The 19162-nt window shown below is 44.6% G+C and overlaps 1 protein-coding gene across 4 annotated transcripts in view; it reads right to left on the bottom strand.

Moving 5' to 3' along the window:
- Positions 1 to 958: 958 nt before the first annotated feature.
- Positions 959 to 19162, bottom strand: part of MSRA (methionine sulfoxide reductase A) — a 277042-nt gene continuing 258838 nt past the window's right edge. For all 4 annotated transcript variants that reach the window (XM_040551819.1, XM_040551821.1, XM_040551818.1 and 1 more), the window contains one exon: positions 959 to 1769. In XM_040551819.1, coding sequence (XP_040407753.1) covers positions 1605 to 1769 — 165 coding nt within the window. In that variant the 3' untranslated portion in view covers positions 959 to 1604. The remainder of the gene's footprint in view (positions 1770 to 19162) is intronic.

Below are 19162 nucleotides of genomic sequence, written 5' to 3'. Positions count from 1 at the left end.
CTGCAGCAGTGTATTTACAAGCCTGAAGACTTTTGACAGGATCTGGACTGCTGGGTAGTTGCAGCAGACATTCAGGGAGTTGTTTTGGGTCTTTCTGAGCCTAAAAATCGAGCTAGTGAGCAGGAAGACACACCAAACCAGGATATGGAGTGCGATGGAGACCTAGCCAAAGGGAAATGCTGTGGGTGTGTCTCCACATCCCCATCATCTGGCCCTCAAGAAAACCTTTGTGCATTCCTCTGCCCTGAAGTGCCACATCGAAGTAGGCTCCTGCACGTTTTCCCCAAAGAAAAGCAAAGTTGCTCCTTTATGCACCTCTGAGGAGGCACCAACGGCACATGAGCTTCAAACGCAGTGATTAGGACAGCCTCCGAAACGGGAAACGCCTGAGAGCCCACATCTCCCACTGCTCTGAGAAGTATCATAAGCAAAAAGCTGGGCAGGTGGGACAAACCCATCCCCATCTCTCCTACTGAAGCTGCTCATCCTCATAGGTTACTCCATAAGATATATATATATCCCATTATACCCAGCATCCATATAGTATATTGCCTACATCCGCTATGTCCTTCCACTGTAACTTTTAGTCTTTTGAGATCCCCATCCATAAAAAGAATGTTTTTGCCTCTTTCTGGCTGTCCTGCTATTGTACATGCACTGGGGCAGGGACAGCCCCACACACGGACAGCCCCCACCCCCCTTGGCTCCACAAGTTATTGAAGTACAAATAATTAATCATAGGAATAATTGAGTTACAGTGTGGCCAATATACTCCTCTGCGCTATCTTGCACATTTAATACAGATAAAAAAGCCCTAGTTTAATTAGTAGGTTGCAGCTTTTTATAATATTGGATATGTTTTCCAGACATATATTTAGAGACACGGAACACATTGCAGACAACATTTTTCTCTCCTTTCTTTATAATTTATTGTAGTGCAGGAAACAAAATTGATTTCTTTTTGTGTTTATACATTTTTGGAACTGCCAAAAAAAGAAGTATCACATTACAATTTTTTCTTTTTTTTGGTACTAAAATTGCTCCTGAAAATAGGCACTATAGGTGATATTACATGTTGCTGTGAAAGTGGAATTGTAAGAGAATTATGGATCTTATAAATTTATCATTCTCAAAGACATCAAGCTACGGGGTTGTGATAGCTAAGATGAGCCCAGCCATGTCTCCAGAAGTCAAAGCTCCAGCATGAGCAAATTCATTAATGCAAGAAAATAAGGATGTCTATAAGCAGTTGCTATGCAAAGTGGATAACAGGTGCAGCCACCCCCTAATTCATCTCTTTAGCAGCATTTCAAGCCAAACTTTTAAAAGTTTCTTTCCTCTCCAGATTATGAGAATGCAAGGAAACCCAGGGAACTGCACAGAGCAAGGAGCTGTGTTTGCCAACAGGTGCAATTTCTGACTCTGCTTTGGTTTTTAATGTCAGTGAATTGGAAGCTACTCAGATTACAGAAAGCCACGCCCCATCAGGGTTCCCAAATCTTTATGCACTGATGCTGTGGGCGTGCTGAAAGACCTATCGGGGCTGTCAGACCTTTTCCAAACAACCCTCTAGAACAAAGTGGAGGTGGTGGCACGAGCAGAGGCTATTTCTTGATCCCAATCGGGCAGGAAATCCCCGTTCCCCCGAGGCCACAGTATCCGTCAGGGTTCTTGCTGAGGTACTGCTGATGGTAATCTTCAGCGTAATAGAACTCCGGAGCCTCGCGGATTTCTGTTGTGATGGCCCCAAAACCGCTCTCTGTCAATACCTGTCAAGAAACAACATGGAGAGCCATTAGTGGTTTGTTGGCTTCTCTGCTGATGCCTGACATTAGGTTTCCTCTCAGCAGCAGCCACAGACATCTCTCAGAGCTTGGACCACAGCTGTAGCACATCCCTGAAAGCCCTTTATCCTCACTCACACGTAATTTCAGTAGGACACATTGCAGGCACCAAAGCATACGTCAGCGAGAAGAGGTAGTGCGCCCTCCAGTTTTAATGGCTCATTTGTTTAATTTGCTCTGGACACACATTCGTTCTCTCCTCTTTATCAGCCACACCAGGCAAGGATGTGGTGCCATCAGCAGAAGTGGAAAACAGATGTGAGAGGCAGCAGAGCAGACTTTGATCGAGCCTGGCGAGCTGCCTTGCAGGGGTCTGAGGACTTTACCTGGCAGGTGCCTTTGCTTGGAAATGTCTCTTCCAGCCCAAACTGGCTCATGCCAAGAAGAGTTTCGGTATGAAATTTGAGCCCCACTGATGTCAGTGGGAAATAAGAACATTTGGGCTCTTTTCACAGTTGCTGCAAACCCCTTCTTCAAAACGAACGCTTCCACCATGGCCAGAAGGTACTCTTAAGGCAAATTATGGCTCATCTCTGAAAGAAGATTTGCCAACGCGTGGACCAGTAGCAGTAATCACTTTGCAGGAAAAGAAGGAATGTGGGTGGGGATTTTAAATTAGACTTTAACTTCTGATATCCCCTAACCGAATTTGAAACTCCTGAAAGGTTTCTGATGGAGGGAACTTCTTTTTTCACATGAATTGCCATACATTTCACCTACTGATTCTTTCTTTTCTAAGGAAACTGGTGAACACCAACATTTTGGAGCCAGTCCTCATCTCAGTGGGGACATAACTCATGTTCACTGCAGTCCATGATAATCTAATAAGCACTTTAATTGGTGTCAGACTACAGTGTTTGCTGTTGCAAAGTACACCTCTGAAGCACTGGACGTAGGTAGAGCTGCATTGCTATCAGCCAGGCTTGACAGCGAGATCAACTTTAAGAACAAAGGGTTAGCATATAAACTGATTACCAGACAAATATGTGTCATCTTATCAAACTGAAAAATAAAGCCAATAAAAGGAAACCATCACACAGCAGCACAAAACCAGACCTGGAAGGACCTGTAGTAAGTCATCTAGTCCAACTTCTTTCTTCATGATACAACTCACAATAGTCACCTTACACCCAGCAGACATTTAGCTGTTCCTCAGAGATCTTCAGATACTCAAGGTCCCTCAAAGAGCCCATTCTAATAGTTACCATCCTGTTAGAAAGGTTAAAGCCTAGCCTGGATTAAGCCCACAATTTTCATTTAAACCCACTCTTTTGGTCATATTCATCATGGATGTGGAAAGGAAATTATTCCCTTCCTCTTCATAATGGTCTTCTACATACTTGATGACTCTTTTTTAGGGGGTGTAGCGACAGGACAAGGGGTGAAGACTTTAAACTCAAAGAGGGCAGGTTTAGATCAGACATTAGGGAGAAATTTGTCACTCAGAGGGTGGTGAGGCCCTGGTGCAGGCTGCCCCGAGGAGCTGTGGGTGCCCCATCCCTGGCAGTGCCCAAGGCCAGGCTGGATGGGGCTGGGGGCAGCCTGGGCTGGGAGCAGGGGTCGTGCCCATGGCAGGGGGTTCAAACTCGATGGTCTTTAAGGTCCATGCCAGCCCAAACCATTTCATGATTCTATGGTTAGGAAGCTGTGGACTAGCTCATTCATGGTATGATCCTGTATTTGAACACAGAGGGATAACAAGTCCAATTTCACAGAATCTGGCCATATTTTCCCACATATCATCCCTGAACCATGTTTTTCATCTTTGGGACAGGTTTTGTCCCAGGGGAAGCAGATTACTTACCCGTCAGCTGTATTAGCAAAGAAGATAAAAAATATGAAGGTATGTATCACAACAGGTTGGCAACCACTAACAATGAGGTGTCAACATAGCTGCTTTTAGAAGCAGTATTTCACTTACTTTCTAACATTTCTAGCAAAGAAAAGCACTTTTAACATTATCTTCACTGCAGAAAGATGGCACAAACTCTGTCATCATGGGCATTAGTCATTTACTTGCTGCTGTAAATGCATGCAAAATTGGCTTCCCCCCTTGTCTGAGTCATGAGGATGCTGCTGGAGGGATGGATATTTTTCTACTGTGCAAAACAGTATTTGTTACAGATTTTTACCTGGGACTTTTCCATCATTGGCCTAATTTTGTCAGCTAGAAAATCCATTCTGTTCAATAACATACCACAAGAGGGCATAAACATCATTTATCCCTTTCAGAATTACTAACATCCTATTAAAACACTGCACGCTAAATAAAGCAGAAGCCCAAGACAACTCATTATGTTGCACTTTGGTCATTAGCAAAAGATACCAGCACTCTTTTCAGAGGCAGTGGGAACCCCAGGCTCCAACACTTTGCCAAACACTACCTTGAATGTTTTGATTTTAAATGGGAAAATATTTTCCTCGCACTTACTGTGTCAGTGCAAAGATAAAAACATCACTGGGAAAGATGATGAAGTTCATGATGTGCTGGCTCTGGCAGGTGTAAATCAGCCCACTCTTGATTGATTTCCTGCCACCGAGGCAGACATAATTTGACAACAATCCTGTTCTAGCAGACTTTTTAGTCCTCGCTTTTTAGTCCACACGATTCCTGAGCCATCCAATGTGAGCTCCCAATACGATGCTGCAGCCAAAAGGGCTACTGCAGCATCTGCATGAAGAAATGGGAAGGACCAAATGAGGGAGAGTGGAATCAACCCTTGGGACCTTTTCCACAGTGCAAAAAATTTAAAATACTGTTGGATCTTTTTTCTACCCAAATATTCCACTGCAGTTCAAACAGAACTAATTCATTAATTCATTCAAGGGACTTCTGTGGCTTTTGTCATGCAAGAGATCATACTGCAAGATCACAGCCATCCTTTAGCAGACTATAATCCAGCCCCCAAAAAAACTGGCAGGCTTCAGCAGACAGAGGCCAAACCAAACCAGAACCCAAGTCCTGCCCAGCCAAGAAAGACAAAGGGGACACGGCCAACTCAGTACATCAGGATAGGTGCTAGAGCATGAACGTGTTGGAGCCAGCACTGGGAACCACAGCACTACCACTTTTTTAAACAACTTGTGCTTCTGGAATGTAAAATATTTTGTTTGATGAGTTTCCCAATTTACTGTAACCTGCAAAAGTTTGTTTTCCCTGTTGTTTGCTTTGAACTTGTTGCCTGACCATGTCATTACATCACCTGCTGCAGAAACTAATTCCTTATTCGCTCTGTCCATGGAGATTTTGATTTTACACCTCTGCCTTAATCCTGCTCAGTCATTTCTTCTGCAGGCTTCAGGGTTTGAGGCTGTTTAGACTCCCCACTCATAACTCAGGTCAGCCTTCTTGCCCTTTTCTGCATCCTTTCTGGTTCTATTTTACTGCCTCATTGAGGTGGGGTGACTGGATTTGCACTCTATTCAAGATCACTGCGGATTTACTCAGTGGTGTACTTACATTTTCGCTTTTATTCGCCATCTCTTTCCCAGAAATTCTTTGCATTCCACTTGCCTTTCTGACCTCTGCTGAGCACTGAGCAGACGTTTTCAAAGAACCATCTGCAATGATGCCAGGACCTCTTTTGCGGGCTAATTTAAACCCTATCATTGTGTCTGCACTTGACTTTTATCGACATGGAATTTCAGCAGCTATTTTATTGCCCAGACATTTGATATTGTCAGATTCCTCTGCAACTTTTTGTAGTCATGTCCACTTTTACTTACATGGAATAACTCTATACCATCAGCAGATTGCAGCACCTCACTGTCGACTGTCTCCCTTTTCCAGCTCTTTTATGAGGATATTGAACTGCACAGGTTCCCAAGACAGATACCTGGTAATCTCCCTCCATTGTGAAAACTGCCATGTTATTTGTGTCTTTTATTTCCTGTCTATAACCAGTTATTCAGAAGGGAAACTTTCCTCTTAATCCACAGCATCTGGCTGCCTTTAACACACTGGATCTCTTCAGAAAACTACGCCTGCAAGACAAGAGTTTCCTCTTCTAAAGTCACATCGACTCTTCTCTGAAACACCATATTCTGTGCATGTCTACTGACTTGTGATACTCAGCCTGCAGTGCAAAATGCCTTTAGTTCTGCCGGATCATCTTGGAGGCTTCTTAAGCACAGAAGGAGCCCACCTTCCCTTCCCTCAGTAGCAAGGCCAGTTTAGACCACAGCTTATCCAAGATGCTGGTGTGCAAGCAATTCCTGATTTATGTTCCTTCCCTACCTGTAGACAACTTCCACCTGGGTGTGCTGACCTGCCACTGTTCAGTGATTAGCTCTGAACCTCTTGAGACAGCTCCACCAAGCTGTGACCAGGACCTGGTGCAGGGAAATCCCAAATTCCTCAGTTGTGAACGCAGACATGGGCAGTATGAAGCTTCCTGCTATAGTATTGCCTGTGTCAGGTCCTTCATGGATGCTTCAAGCTTTGCAGATGCTTTGCCTTAGAACCAATTCTGAAAATGCTCAGCTTTCATAAGGAAAATACATTAGTGGGTCAGTGAACTGGAGCAGTTCTCCTAGATAAAGATATTTGGACTTCTGCAGCATGTACTGGACAAGAAGCAGTTTCCCTCCTGGTGGCACCAAGGCTGGAGGTGTGCACTCAGGCACTGTTTAGAGCAGAGCTGCTGCCGTACAGTGCATGTACAGGATGACCAAGTGGCACAAACTATCAGTAGACATGACTTTGGACACACACCACCACGGACTGCAGCAATCAAACCCTACTTTTTTCTTCCATTTGCACTTTGCCAGTTGGTTATCCAACCATCTGCCACCTAAAACAGTACTCCCAGTCCCATCTCAGCCATCACGAGGGGTACCCACGATGTGCAGATGCAGTTAGAAAGATTTTAAGGGACATCCTCGTCTTTTGCAGAGACAGTACCATCTTCCAGATGTTCTCGCTTTGTCACCCAAAGGCCATGCATGGAGTCACTGGGACGCAGCACAGCCTGCATGTCAGTGAAATCAGTTTGTTCCACTGGTTCAGCTCAGTTGTGCTAGGTGATGTGAAATGCTGTCCTCAGAAGGGGAGTTTATATGGTAGACTGCCAAGGAATAAACCAAACCGGTGTAACCAGAGGGTTGTCCTTCACTTATTCCCAAGCAACTGTATTTAGCACGCGGTGCTCCTACACTTGGATTTGTTGCTGCCCTCTGAACTGACAATAATTGCTGCTTCAGCTTTTTGAAGCCAGCTGATTATATTGAGCCAAAGTCTGTCAAAATATTTAATCATTTAACATTACAGCATGGCAACAACACATTCAAGGTGTTTGGCTCCTTGTTTATATTCAGATGGAAGTAGCTAGTGCTCATAAAGTGCCTTAAGAATTGGGAATGAACTGTGCCAGAAAAGCACAATTCCCTTGTACCTCCAAATACTTGAAGGACTGGACTGGAAGTCATTGTCGTTTTGGTAAGTTGTGCTGAAAATGCACAGTTCATGAAGTTTAGAGGAGGGGTTGAACCCACTTATAATTTTGACAGAAAAAGCTTTAGAATTGGTTTTGTTAAATGAAAGCATTTAATTTTCTGAGCAGAGGCATTAGTAAAGCAGTGGAGTATTAATTGGTTTCAAGCATTTTGTGGCTTTTAATAAAAATAGCATCATCCTGCGCTTGATTCAATATGCACTTTAAAAGCAAGCTTACAGCCTGTGCTCAGCCGAAATACCCAGTTTGTCTCATGTCTCAGCGAGTTCCACAAAGCTACTGCATTTCTAATGCTCCCTGTAAAATCTCTGATGTTGTAAACGCCGCAAGGAACCTTGACACCTGTGATAGCCTGTGCTTCTGGATCATCATTCATCCTTGGTGTCAAACTGTATGGAAAGCAACCTCATGATGCTAAGTGCTCCAGCCTGTGTAAAACATGTAGGGCTCCCCCATATTGTATTGGTTACCCAAAATTTCCTATCATCAGCAGAAATCCTGAAGCTGGGTTCTTCTGTTTGGAAGCACTAAGGGGTGAAGGAGCTGTGTTATTTCAGGAGGCCTGCAGGAATTAGTCGCACGGACTCAGTCCTCTGTAGGACGGCAGTAGGTGTGCCTCCTAGATGCATCACCTCACCGATATATTATTTTAAAGTGTTTCCTTTGTGCTGCCTTCAGTCAGCTGGATCACCACGCCGGTAAACACTTGGCTGTTATTCTAGCTGACATTAACAGTTTGCTGTGCTTGGCCCAGCCTTCTCTATGTCACTTACTGATGTTGGTTTTCCCAATCTAATCAATGTCAGTGACCTCAGCAGAGCCCCGCAGTGGGCTGAAGTCATGTCTAGCTGGTAAAATCTGCATTCACATCCACAGAGGTGACCTCTTTTTGGAAATCACGTGTTCGCCCACAGCGAGCCAGCCAGGCGGCACGATCCTGCCAAGGAAGACATCGGAGCAAAGGAAAACGTGGCTCTGAGCAGGTGTCCACATTCTTCTGCTTCCATTTACCTCTCTGCACAAGGGACTGGAGGATATTGATACACTCGATAGGTGCTGCAAGAATTGATTAGCTAATGTTTTGCACAGGGCTTTGGAGTGCTACACAATTAGCTAATGCTTGCACAGGGTTTTGGAGTGCTATGTAATTTCTAAGTATTATTAATACCCTCGCAGGGAAGCTGTCGAAACTCAGAACTTTGCAGCTGCGAATTGGGCATGACTGAAACTGGGAATGATCCAAATGCGCTGGTACAAATTCTGCATGCTCCGTAGTGTGGGCATATGGATCTAAGAGCAGAAACGGTGAAATTTGCTGTCTTCACAACTTGCCTTGGTCTTTTCTGCGATAGAAAACTAGCTGCTGTGTGACTACAGGATAAATCTGGAGACATAATCATCCTACACATCCACACATAACCTGGTCAAAGTGGAGAAATGCTGCTACACGAGTCTGTTGGAATTGTTTATACGAGGGTAGTTTTCCAGTGCAGCACAGGGAAAATGCAGATAAGAAAGAAATACAACAGATACTTAAAAGATGATGGTGCAAAGTGCTTAGCTGAAGAACAGATTGATTCTAATCTATTAAACTGCAAAACTGACTGTGTCGGAGCTTTGAGTCTATTGACAAAAACCACACACACAACAGAGCACATCATCTGAACTGAGTAAACTGAACCGAGCTAGAGACACGGCTTCACGAGCCTTAGGGGAAAGCTGTATGTATATATATAGTCTGCTCTGTTGGTTTGAAGATCTGCTTGCTCTGATAAATACTTAGCTTGAAGGAGGCTGTTTGGTCACTCATTCCTGCCAGAGGGGAGAGAATTGCTGGGCTCAGATATAAATCAGACCTGCCAAGGTAAATCACTGTTGGCCGATAGCCTGGATATTAACATAACTGAGGTGCTGAGTGGTTATGCTCTGAGGGACCAGGAAGGATCAGGGGTGCAGTCTGATATTTCCTGCTGTTTTACATCTGAGTGTGCTTTCTCTTTGCCCACAACAAGCAGTTATGCCAGCTGAAACGGCAGATTTATATGGACAGACTTCTTTGCACCTTCTAGCAATGGGAAAAGACGAACATTGAATTTGTCCTAAATTGTATTAAATGGAACTGACAGTGAAATAAAATCTGTGGTTCTATTTTTTCCTGTTGGATACTGATCCTAGAAACGTGCACGGCAAGGAAGTCGTATCCTCCTCTCCATCACATCAGTCTAATTCTGGATTCAAAGCTTTTGCTCCAGGTACTGGCTGGTATAACAGGATCAACTTGACCCACAGTCTTTACAAGCTTGACCTTCAGAATAGAGCTTCCTGAACACCCGTCCGGCCTTCTCTTGAGGGACGAGAGATGAAAGTGAAGAATGGCACCAGGGGGCATTTAGGAGGTATAGGAAGATAACATTAGCAAAGATAAAAGACATCTTGCTCAACTAGCATCTGGGAACTAATTAGGTGTTGAAGGAGCCATTGAGAGAGATGGAAATTCTGTTTGTCTAGCCAATTTTAACGCAGCCAAACAGCCTTTTACTGTACATCCTGCATGGATAATTTATGATGGCTAAGAAAAGACATGCCCTGTTCTGACTTCCAGTGATCTAAAGCTGAAATCTATTCTGCGGTTTGAGACAGCAGACTGTTCTTCACCGAACTCTCATCCATTACTCTTGTGTTCCTAAAGCAAAAAAGGAATGGGTCCAAACGGAGATGGGGCCACTGATAACAGCCCATGTGTCAACAGTGAAGCTTAGTGCAGAATCTACCAGTCCAGTCCAAACCAGAGCTGGTATCTCCATGCTGTGCAGACCTGAACGACGCTGAGAAGCTAACTCAGGTCCAGAAGCCATGGAATGCTAAGATGAGGCTAGTCCGTGCTGTCTGTGAGCAGGGGAAAACACTCCACATTTAAACGCTGTGTTGACTTTACCACTTCCATTAGCTCTGTTATCTCCAAGCCATGCTTCGCTGCAAAGTGCAGACCAGCCTGCATGATGCAAGGTACTCTCTTGTGTACATATCCTTTGCAATAAATGGAAGGCACTCCAATTATTTTTCATTTAAGGGGAGTTGCAATGTAGAAGTAAAAATGCTCATTTCACATGTTTAAGGTAGAGGGCTCGGTTCAGCTCTACTCTTACATTGCTATCATTTTATTGCTCTCACTGGAATCAACATTGGATTTATATCAAGTATTTCTTCCACAATATATAGGCATGATGGCTTCTCAGGAAAGATATGAATTTTTAAGATGTATAAACAATCTATGTCTTCCTAAACTTATCCTGAAAAATACAGAAGAGACTTCAGCTGTAATTGGGAGAAAAACTTTCAGACACCAAGCACAAAAATTTACTTCTGAAATCAGAAAAATTGGTATATCAGAATGCCTGAAAAAAGTTACTTATAATAGAAATCGTTGAGCAACCTGTCATCTCTGCCACTTACTGTGCCTCTAATAACAAGCTCTGTTTTTCTATTCAGCCTCTCAAGACCATGTAACGCTAAACCATCCCTTCCTCAGAAAGCTGGGAGATGATTTGGATAGTATTGTCCACCCTCTTTAGAGTTGTTCGTGGTGAAAGCCCAGAGGCTACTACCTCGAGCAGCAGAGCTATCACCCAGCTCTCCTCTGAAAGCCCTGGTGACTTTCAGCAAAACAAGCTCTCCCAGTCTCTCTCTCTCTGCTTCTGTTTCTCATTTATCAAAGTGGCACTAATGCTACTCATCTTTTTTAATTCCCACTCTGTGGGGCACACGCTGTTTCTTACTATGAGCATATGCTTGGCATGATGAGGATCCCGATACTACTGCTTGGCGTGATGAGGATCCTGACCAAAGCTACCACAGTCACCACAGATATTAAGAAAGTTATGATACAACATGCCCCACAGCTCCTAAGTCAGCTGAGACTGCAAGGGAAGCTCTGGCCATGCTGAGGTCGAGGGGATCTGGGTGATGCTGTTCGTTCAGCCAAGCTTTCTCTCAGCCACAGGAGGATATCGTAGAGTGAACAACAATTCTCTTAAAACACCTACCACTAGTCTCACCCTTTAAACTATGTGCTGTCATCATTAAAGTCTTTTTCAGTCTCAGTTGCTGGTTTCTTATATAAGGAAAGGCTGTTCTCAAAGGGATCTAACTTGGAACAAAAACTCCTAGCAACTTACAGCAAATCAATTTGTCTTGGCCAGAGGTTTCAACAAATGTCACCTTCTGTCCCAAACAAATATAGTTAGATTGAGTTTCTGATTAAACCTGCTTAAACACTCCTGTGCTATATGTTAAATCTTCTACCTAAATGGATGGACTCATCAGATCTCAATTCTGTGCTTAAATTCAGCTTAAGAGGATGGCATGACGAAAAGAAGATATTGCTCCCTGGGAAAAGAAAAGATGACCACCATGCTACGCTGGTTATCTTCAAAAGATTCCATCTAGATTATATGTATAGGTCAGGACTGTATGCAACACAGCAAAGTGTCTAAAAGTGCCTGGACAACCTGTCCTTGCCTTTCCGATGGAGATAAGCACAGAACGGGAGAAGGAGAGGAGAGGAGAGGAGAGGAGAGGAGAGGAGAGGAGAGGAGAGGAGAGGAGAGGAGAGGAGAGGAGAGGAGAGGAGAGGAGAGGAGAGGAGAGGAGAGGAGAGGAGAGGAGAGGAGAGGAGAGGAGAGGAGAGGAGGGGTCCAGACCCCCAGGCATCCGCAAGCAGAGAGGAACTGGATCCAGCATGAGATTCATGCAGACACAGCTCATAGCCTGGCCACTGGATGTCAAATGAAACGTAAAATTGAGGCCCTTCCCCATGGTGAAAAAGGCAGAGGGGACAGCAGAAGCGCGATGTTCTCAAGGGTCAGTGCTGCTCCAGTTTTGTGAAATTTCCAACTGAACTTCCCACTCTGGTTCGAAATGGAAGCTGTACTCTCTTGTGTGCTGCCAGACAGCTGCTGCCTCTCCAGCCTGGGTCAACTGACCTCTCTATCTGACCAACTGAGTTCGGCAAATTTTTTTCTGGATTTTCATCTGTGTAGCAGATCACAGACGGGTCGACCACTTTAAAGCAATCTGGATCCTTCAGAATGACAAATTGTTTCTGTTATTGAATATATGCATAATTACTACTAAAATTATATTTGAAATGGTTACCAGGGAATACAATTTTAATCCCATACCAAGGACTGAAAAGTCAAAAGAAAATGAACAGAGCACATTTTAATTGGATAAGTAGTTTTGCAGCTACTATAAATAGGAAAGGATGGAAGAACGCATCCAACAAGCAGAAGAAAGTGTGAGGAGGGTAAAATTCCACAGTGTTTTGGCTTTGGACTTCTTAAGGTAGTGAGTATGAGATAGTGTGAAACACAAAGAAGCCTTTGTTGTTTACATCTGAAGTTTAAAAGTGGCACAGTGTGAATAAACAAAGGATGTTCCATGAAACACTGCAGCAGTGATGTACTCACTCCGTCTGAGTTCCAGAAACAGCATGTAAATAGAGGCATCGCCTTCTTGTTTAAGAAAAGAAGGAGGTAAACTTTAAAGCTTGCCTTCCAGAAAATCTCATTTTCCCAGATCTTTAGGTTTTTGATAGACTTTTAAGTGGTAGGAAACACACAAGCTTAATAAGACTAAGATCTGGAACGTTTAGCGTTTGCTTTCAGGTTGGTTAAGCTGCTTACTAACGATAATTGTGCACATGCTTTTGGAAACCTGGATAGCTTTTTGTTATCTTCTCTGGAAAAAGTTTTGCTCTTAAGTACTTGAATAATATCAAGAAAGTTATTTTTTGTGGGGATATGAATATACCATACAGACATGATTGTTCCAGAAGTTAACTGATTGCTTTACAAGAAGAATCACAGAATCAGAGAATCATTAAGGTTGGAAAAGCCCTCCAAGATCACCTAGTCCAACCATCCCCCTACCACCAATGTCACCCACTAAGCCATGTCCCCAAGCACCACGTCCAACCTTTCCTTGAACACCCCCAGGGACGGTGACGCCACCACCTCCCTGGGCAACCCGTCCCAGTGCCTGACTGCTCCTTCTGGGAAGAAATGTCTCCTCATTTCCAACCCGAAAAGTGTTATGAGGGCATGATATTTTATAAGGACATGTTATAAGGACATCTCCTAAAGATATATAAAGCATAGATTCAGCTAGATATTCAGAATGACATTTCACTTTGAGCAGTTACATAGCATCAAATCTGATTCAAGCTAAGTACCAGCATCCACACACACCTTTCAATGCAAAGACACACCCCCATATTTGACAAATCATCAATCAAATTTGATTTTAATTTAAAATATCCCAATCTATTACTCTAGCACAGACAGACAGTATTTTTGATGACTGCAAAAAAATTGTTATGGCTTGAATTTACTCTTTATGAGATCTATGCTGGAGCCAGCAGATGAAATCACCATTGAATAAGCTTGTACCATCCTGAATTTCCATACAGATCAGTTTGGTTTTGCTTTTTTGATGCTGAAATCAACTGATCTCAGAGCAGAAGGGGGAGTAATGCTGCTAGCTCGACACTTTATTTTTCCCGCAGTGAGCCTGGTGTACCTGAGACGTGCTCAGGAGGTTGGCAGATCCGACAAAAGACTAACAGGGGCCCCCATCCCACTGGAGCAGCATCTAGAAGCCAGAAGATGCCTCTCCAGGACACCCCAAATGTCCCTGGGACACTTGCCTGTCAGACTACAGAATTAAACCCCAGGATCCAGCCCATGTCTCAAAACAGACAAAACTGGTAAAGTGTTAAGGAGAAATGGACACAGCTGGGGTCAAGGAGATCTACTAAATCCAGTGTCACTCACTGCATCACCTCACTAGGGCCATATCTCAAGGAACATTGCTCTGAAATCAGCTCCATACAAGCTATCTAGGAAGATTAAACTTCTGGTAAGTTACCAGTATGGCTGTAGTTGCCAAAACAAGCCACAATTAATCTGATTTCTCTAATCCCTACCCATCCGTGGACTCACTTCACTGAAGATTTTGGTATGGACCATGAAAATTAGACTTAGTTTCCATAGCAAACTGGTTCACCAAAGGCAACCTGAAAGATTTGAGTTATTTTTCAAGCATTAATACCCACTTCTTGTGTGAGGGCCCTCAAAAGCAGATGGCTTCTGCTTTCAAGCCCACAGACTGAAAGCACAATGCTCCTGAAGCCTGCATGTACGTGGCAAAGTTGAACTTTGGCTGCTGACTAGAAAAGCAGAAATATGCCTTGCACGCTTTGCAAAGCAAGTTCATTTCAACAGCCCCAGCTTTGTCTCTGCATATTTATTTAATACAATTACTTTCCTTCTACAGTTCTGCAAACTGGCTACTTCCGCCTGCAGCAAAAGTATTTTACCAGAAGAGGGGGGAAAACACACTCGGCCACAATATCAGCTGCAAAAACCGGTGTAGTTATTTCTTTCATGCCCTCTGGCAGCTGCCAAAAATGCTGAGAGTACAGCAGCATGGAGGGATGGGTGAAAACAAAACCCGTCATAAGGGAACAGGTCACATCATGCAGCTCCAGCTCCTTCACACACCAGCCCAGAATGAGCTTCCCCTGCGTCGCTGTGACCAAATTGCTCCCAAACACGATAAAAAGCAACGTAGGACATGGAGCCTTGTGAGCTATCTTCTAACTCTGTGCACCTGTGATTAGTGATTGATTCCTTTCACATGCTGCAGTATGTTTTTTTACAAGCTATTGTGATTTCTTACTAAAGGGGTGCAACTTCTTAGAGAAATATGGTAATGGAAGAGCCCTCCAGAGCCTCTCTAGCTTGTCCACCTGCCCCAAGTTCTACCTACTCCTTTCTGCAAGAGGTTAGACACAAACTGCTCACATATAAGCAATTAACAACCCTCCCCACAAACACACCCCACAGTAGGAGCTTGGATGTTTGAATGAGCGCAACACAGTCAACAAGTTAATGTCAGCAAGCTTTGAAAATACAAGACCATCTTGGACTTTGGGGTCAAATCCCACTTGTTGGATAAGCTCTCTAGCATCAATGAAGTGGATTTTATGCCTCTGGAAGGGAGATTTGCATTTGGCCATTAGTAAAACAAAACACCAAACTGATCGTGGCTGGAGAGGAAGCAAAGAAAATGCAGGGAATGCACTTTGCGTTTCAGTGAGAACCTGGCATTTGCAGCACATCATCTCCCTGCCAGCTACTGAACAGCAGTGACTTGGCAGAGGTTTGATAGCCAGATGTCATCCTCATCTGGTTGTCTTGGCTCAGGCTGTTTGTTTGAAATGAACAGCAAAACAGAGCGAGTATGGGGTCTTCCTGGTGCTACTCCCACGGCAAGCAGTAGCGCTAGGGAAGGGCTTTGGGGCGATGCTGTAGCCCCCCGAATCTGGCACCGCTTTGCGCCGTTTTGTCGAGCTTACAGCCCTTACCAGGCAAAATCTGGGAGGTGGGATCCGAGCTAACAAGCGGGATGTAAGGATTTGTTTGACAGCTGTCTCTCTTCGGGTGAGGAACGCGGAACAAATGCTCTCCCCGTGCACTTCCCCAAGGCAGCTTTGAACACATTTAGCACTCTGAGCCCCGGGTGCGTTTCCTGGCGATAAGATGCTGCAGTTATATTTCTTTGTTCAACCGTTTTGCTCCGTCTCTCTTCCACTGTTAGTTTTCAGTTGCTTGTTTTATTTAAGGAGAGAGATAATTTGCTTTCTGTGTTTGTTATATTACGCTAAACAATGGCAAAGAGAAAAACATCAGGGCAGGCCCTGCCTCAAACCTGCTGCCTTTCTAGTTCGTCATTATTTAAGCCAGTGCGAGTTATTAAAGATGCGCTGATAAATATGGAGGAATGCAGTTAAACCTAACATATTCCTCCTCCCACAAGGTCCTCCAGATAGAGCAGAGGAGGCAAACTAATGGGCAAATGTTTGCCAGATTTCGATGTGGCAGCTAAGCCACGAATGCCTTTAGACCCAGGCAACAAAGGAGGAAAGTAGGCGCCGTTCTCGCTAGGACCCCACGTGGCTGACCTCAAATCAGAAGGAGAATTACTTTTTAACTGAAAGCCTGATAGCGTGCGTGTATGTTTGTATACACATCAATATGTGTGATAAGAAGGCTGCTTTGTGGCAAAACCTGCCAACAAACCCATTTTTTGTTGCCATCTGCTAGGAAGAGAGCAAGCACCTGTTAGGAGCAGCTGCTTGAATGCAGAATGTAGGTAAGAGAAAAAATCAGTTTCATTTTGGAGTTGGCCTGCTGCAGGTAGCACATGGCTCGCGGCGACAAGGATGCCAAGTGGCCCTTTTTAAGCTCGTCCTAATTAGGAAGCGGCTCGCGGTATAAAATCTCGGAACTGTTCATTTAGGTTATTGCAGCAAGCAGAGGGAAGCGATGGGGCTCTCCTGCCGTACCCTGATCCCCCTCCTCGGTGTCCGTCGGGGTTTCTGCCCTCTCCCCTTTCCTGGAGTGATGCTCCCAACACCACAGGTCAGCGGGGCCTCTCCCACCAGGCCTGACACCACAGATGGTCTCAAAGCTGCTGGCCTGAGCCCCTACTTGCAATATCCCTGTTGCCATTGAAGGAATAAGCTCTTCAGAGAGCTCTCTCCCAATCTCCTGAGCACAGACCGTTTCTGATGAATTTTCTTCAGCCAGTGCATGCAGCATTTGTGCCCCACGGCCAAGCTCGTCCTGCACAGCCCACGTGGGGCCGCAGCTCACCTCGCCCCGAGTAGCTGGCACCCACCCACCCCAGCACACAAAAGATTTGTTCTCAAAGCTCAGCAAGCTTCCTGGGGGTTTTCATGATCCCTTTCACCACACAGTAATCATCAGGGGAGGTACGATGACCCTACAGGAGCTCCTATCTACATCTAGGTGACAGCAACACGAGGTCGGTGGATGGGTTTCCAATGCGCAGGGAAAATTTGTAATAGGTGCTGATATTCAGGGTCTCCTTCAGGCCTGAATGTCTCCCTTGTTTCCCTTTTCCTCTTTTCTCTGCCTCTTCGTGTTCTCCTCCAGCCTCCATTTCGTCCCTTCCCAGCCCCTTCATCCTCCCTGCCTATCTTCTGATTTGCCCCGTGTCACACCCCTGTGCTGTGGGAACGATAAATATTTGGCTCACAAAACCCTTTTATAAATAGCACGTCCGACTCGCTCAATCTCACTCAAAATCAAAATCTCACTCAAAATCTCTCTCAAAGGGACTGATGTTCTCTTAAATGGCAGCAAAGAACTGATCCGAGCATCACAGCGTGCTCAGAGGTGAAAATAAGGAAGCTAATGCACATCCACAGACACCGTGCTGGAAACAAGGGATATTCCCAAAGTGTTTTTGAGGCTCTAGCCTCAATTGCCCATTACCTCTGCAGTCTGCATTACAGTTCAGCCGGATCAAATGCTGATCAGAAACCCCGATTCCTGGATGGGAAAAGACCCATCAAGCCTGGCTCACGGAAAGCAGAGCAAGCGCGTGAGGCTGACACACAAATAACATTTCTTCTGCTTGTAAAGGAGCAAATTTGATCTTGATGCCGTGAAACAAACATAAAATCACACGCAGCCATCCCACAGAGTCACTTCTTCGTACAAAGCTGCACTTTAAATCGTGTTTTACAACAAATATCTTCGGTCAAGCGGGTTTTGTTCTTTTCTTAATGCAGAGATATATCTGTAAGCACATCTGTAAGCATATAGATTCGTGCCTCCTGGGACATGCCTAATGGGCTCGGAATTCACTCTGGCTCATTTCTTTGTGAAGCATTGGCTATACAGTGGGAAAATTGAATAGGGTCTTTCTCTGATGGATGTTTTTTCATTTTGAATTTAAATGCACAAACTGAGATCTCGGGTTATTATTGCCACGAGAAACAACAACAGAAAAGGCAAGAGCCATAGATTAGGGAGTCAGTGACACAGAAACAGTCAAGGACAGGATGAGCTAATTAATGTTACCCTCTGCCCTCTAAATTAGCCATATATTTACTTAAGTGCTTCTGCTCAGCATCAGCTGAAGGGCGCTGCTGCAGGAGCACGCAGGGCGGCACCGCGAGCTGCTTGGAGCCAGCAAAGCCCGTTTGCTAGCTAGGTGCACCTCCTTCTGCTTTCTGTGCCATGCTCCGACGCTGGATTTGGGCTGCCAGAGAGGTCGAACAGCTCGGCAGTGGCTTTGCTATACCACCTAGAATATGACAGGAAGAGGCCATCAGAAAGAGGGGAGCTGAGCCCTGCGTTAGGGCTCAGGGGAGCAGAAATCAGAGGTGCCAATGCCCAGGTCTGAGTGTACCCCGAAAGCTTCCCCTATGTACAGCTACAGAAACACGAGCTAAATCCACCCTTGAGAGCAGCCCAGAAGTCAGTGGGGTTCCACCACACAGCAAACCCCTTTGGGGCACCCCAAAATATTTAAGCATTAATATTCTCCATGTTTCCGCCACTGATATGCCCTCAGATGAAGAGCTGGCAAGAGGGGGAACAGCTCAGTCTTTGAAACAATATGGTGAAAAGTCCTAACTCTCCTGCCTTTGGACAAAAATTCCAGCGACTGGAAAAAAAGAAAAAAAAGAAAGAAAAAAAAAGGGGAAAATAATAATAATAAAAAAAAGCTTTGTTCATGCTGTTACAGTTTAGGAACTGCTGGCATCCCTGTCTCCAAAAGGAAGGGGAGCAGAGAGCTGACTGCTCAGCAGCTGAGGACGTGTGTTCTGGAAGCAGCACGCCTGAGCAGATGGTGAAATGATTACTGCCAGTAAATGTTAGAGTCCTCTTCTTTTTTTTTTTCCCCCTTCTTTTTTTTTTATTTTTTTTAACTTGAATTCTGAACAACAGGAGAAAAATAATTACAAAGACTACATGAAAGCAGCTT

This window comes from Cygnus olor, chromosome 3 (assembly GCF_009769625.2).
Source record: "Cygnus olor isolate bCygOlo1 chromosome 3, bCygOlo1.pri.v2, whole genome shotgun sequence".
In the NCBI taxonomy this organism is placed as follows: Eukaryota; Metazoa; Chordata; class Aves; order Anseriformes; family Anatidae; genus Cygnus; species Cygnus olor.
The sequence above is the reverse complement of the archived record's forward strand: the minus strand, read 5'-3'. Positions and strand labels throughout refer to the sequence as shown.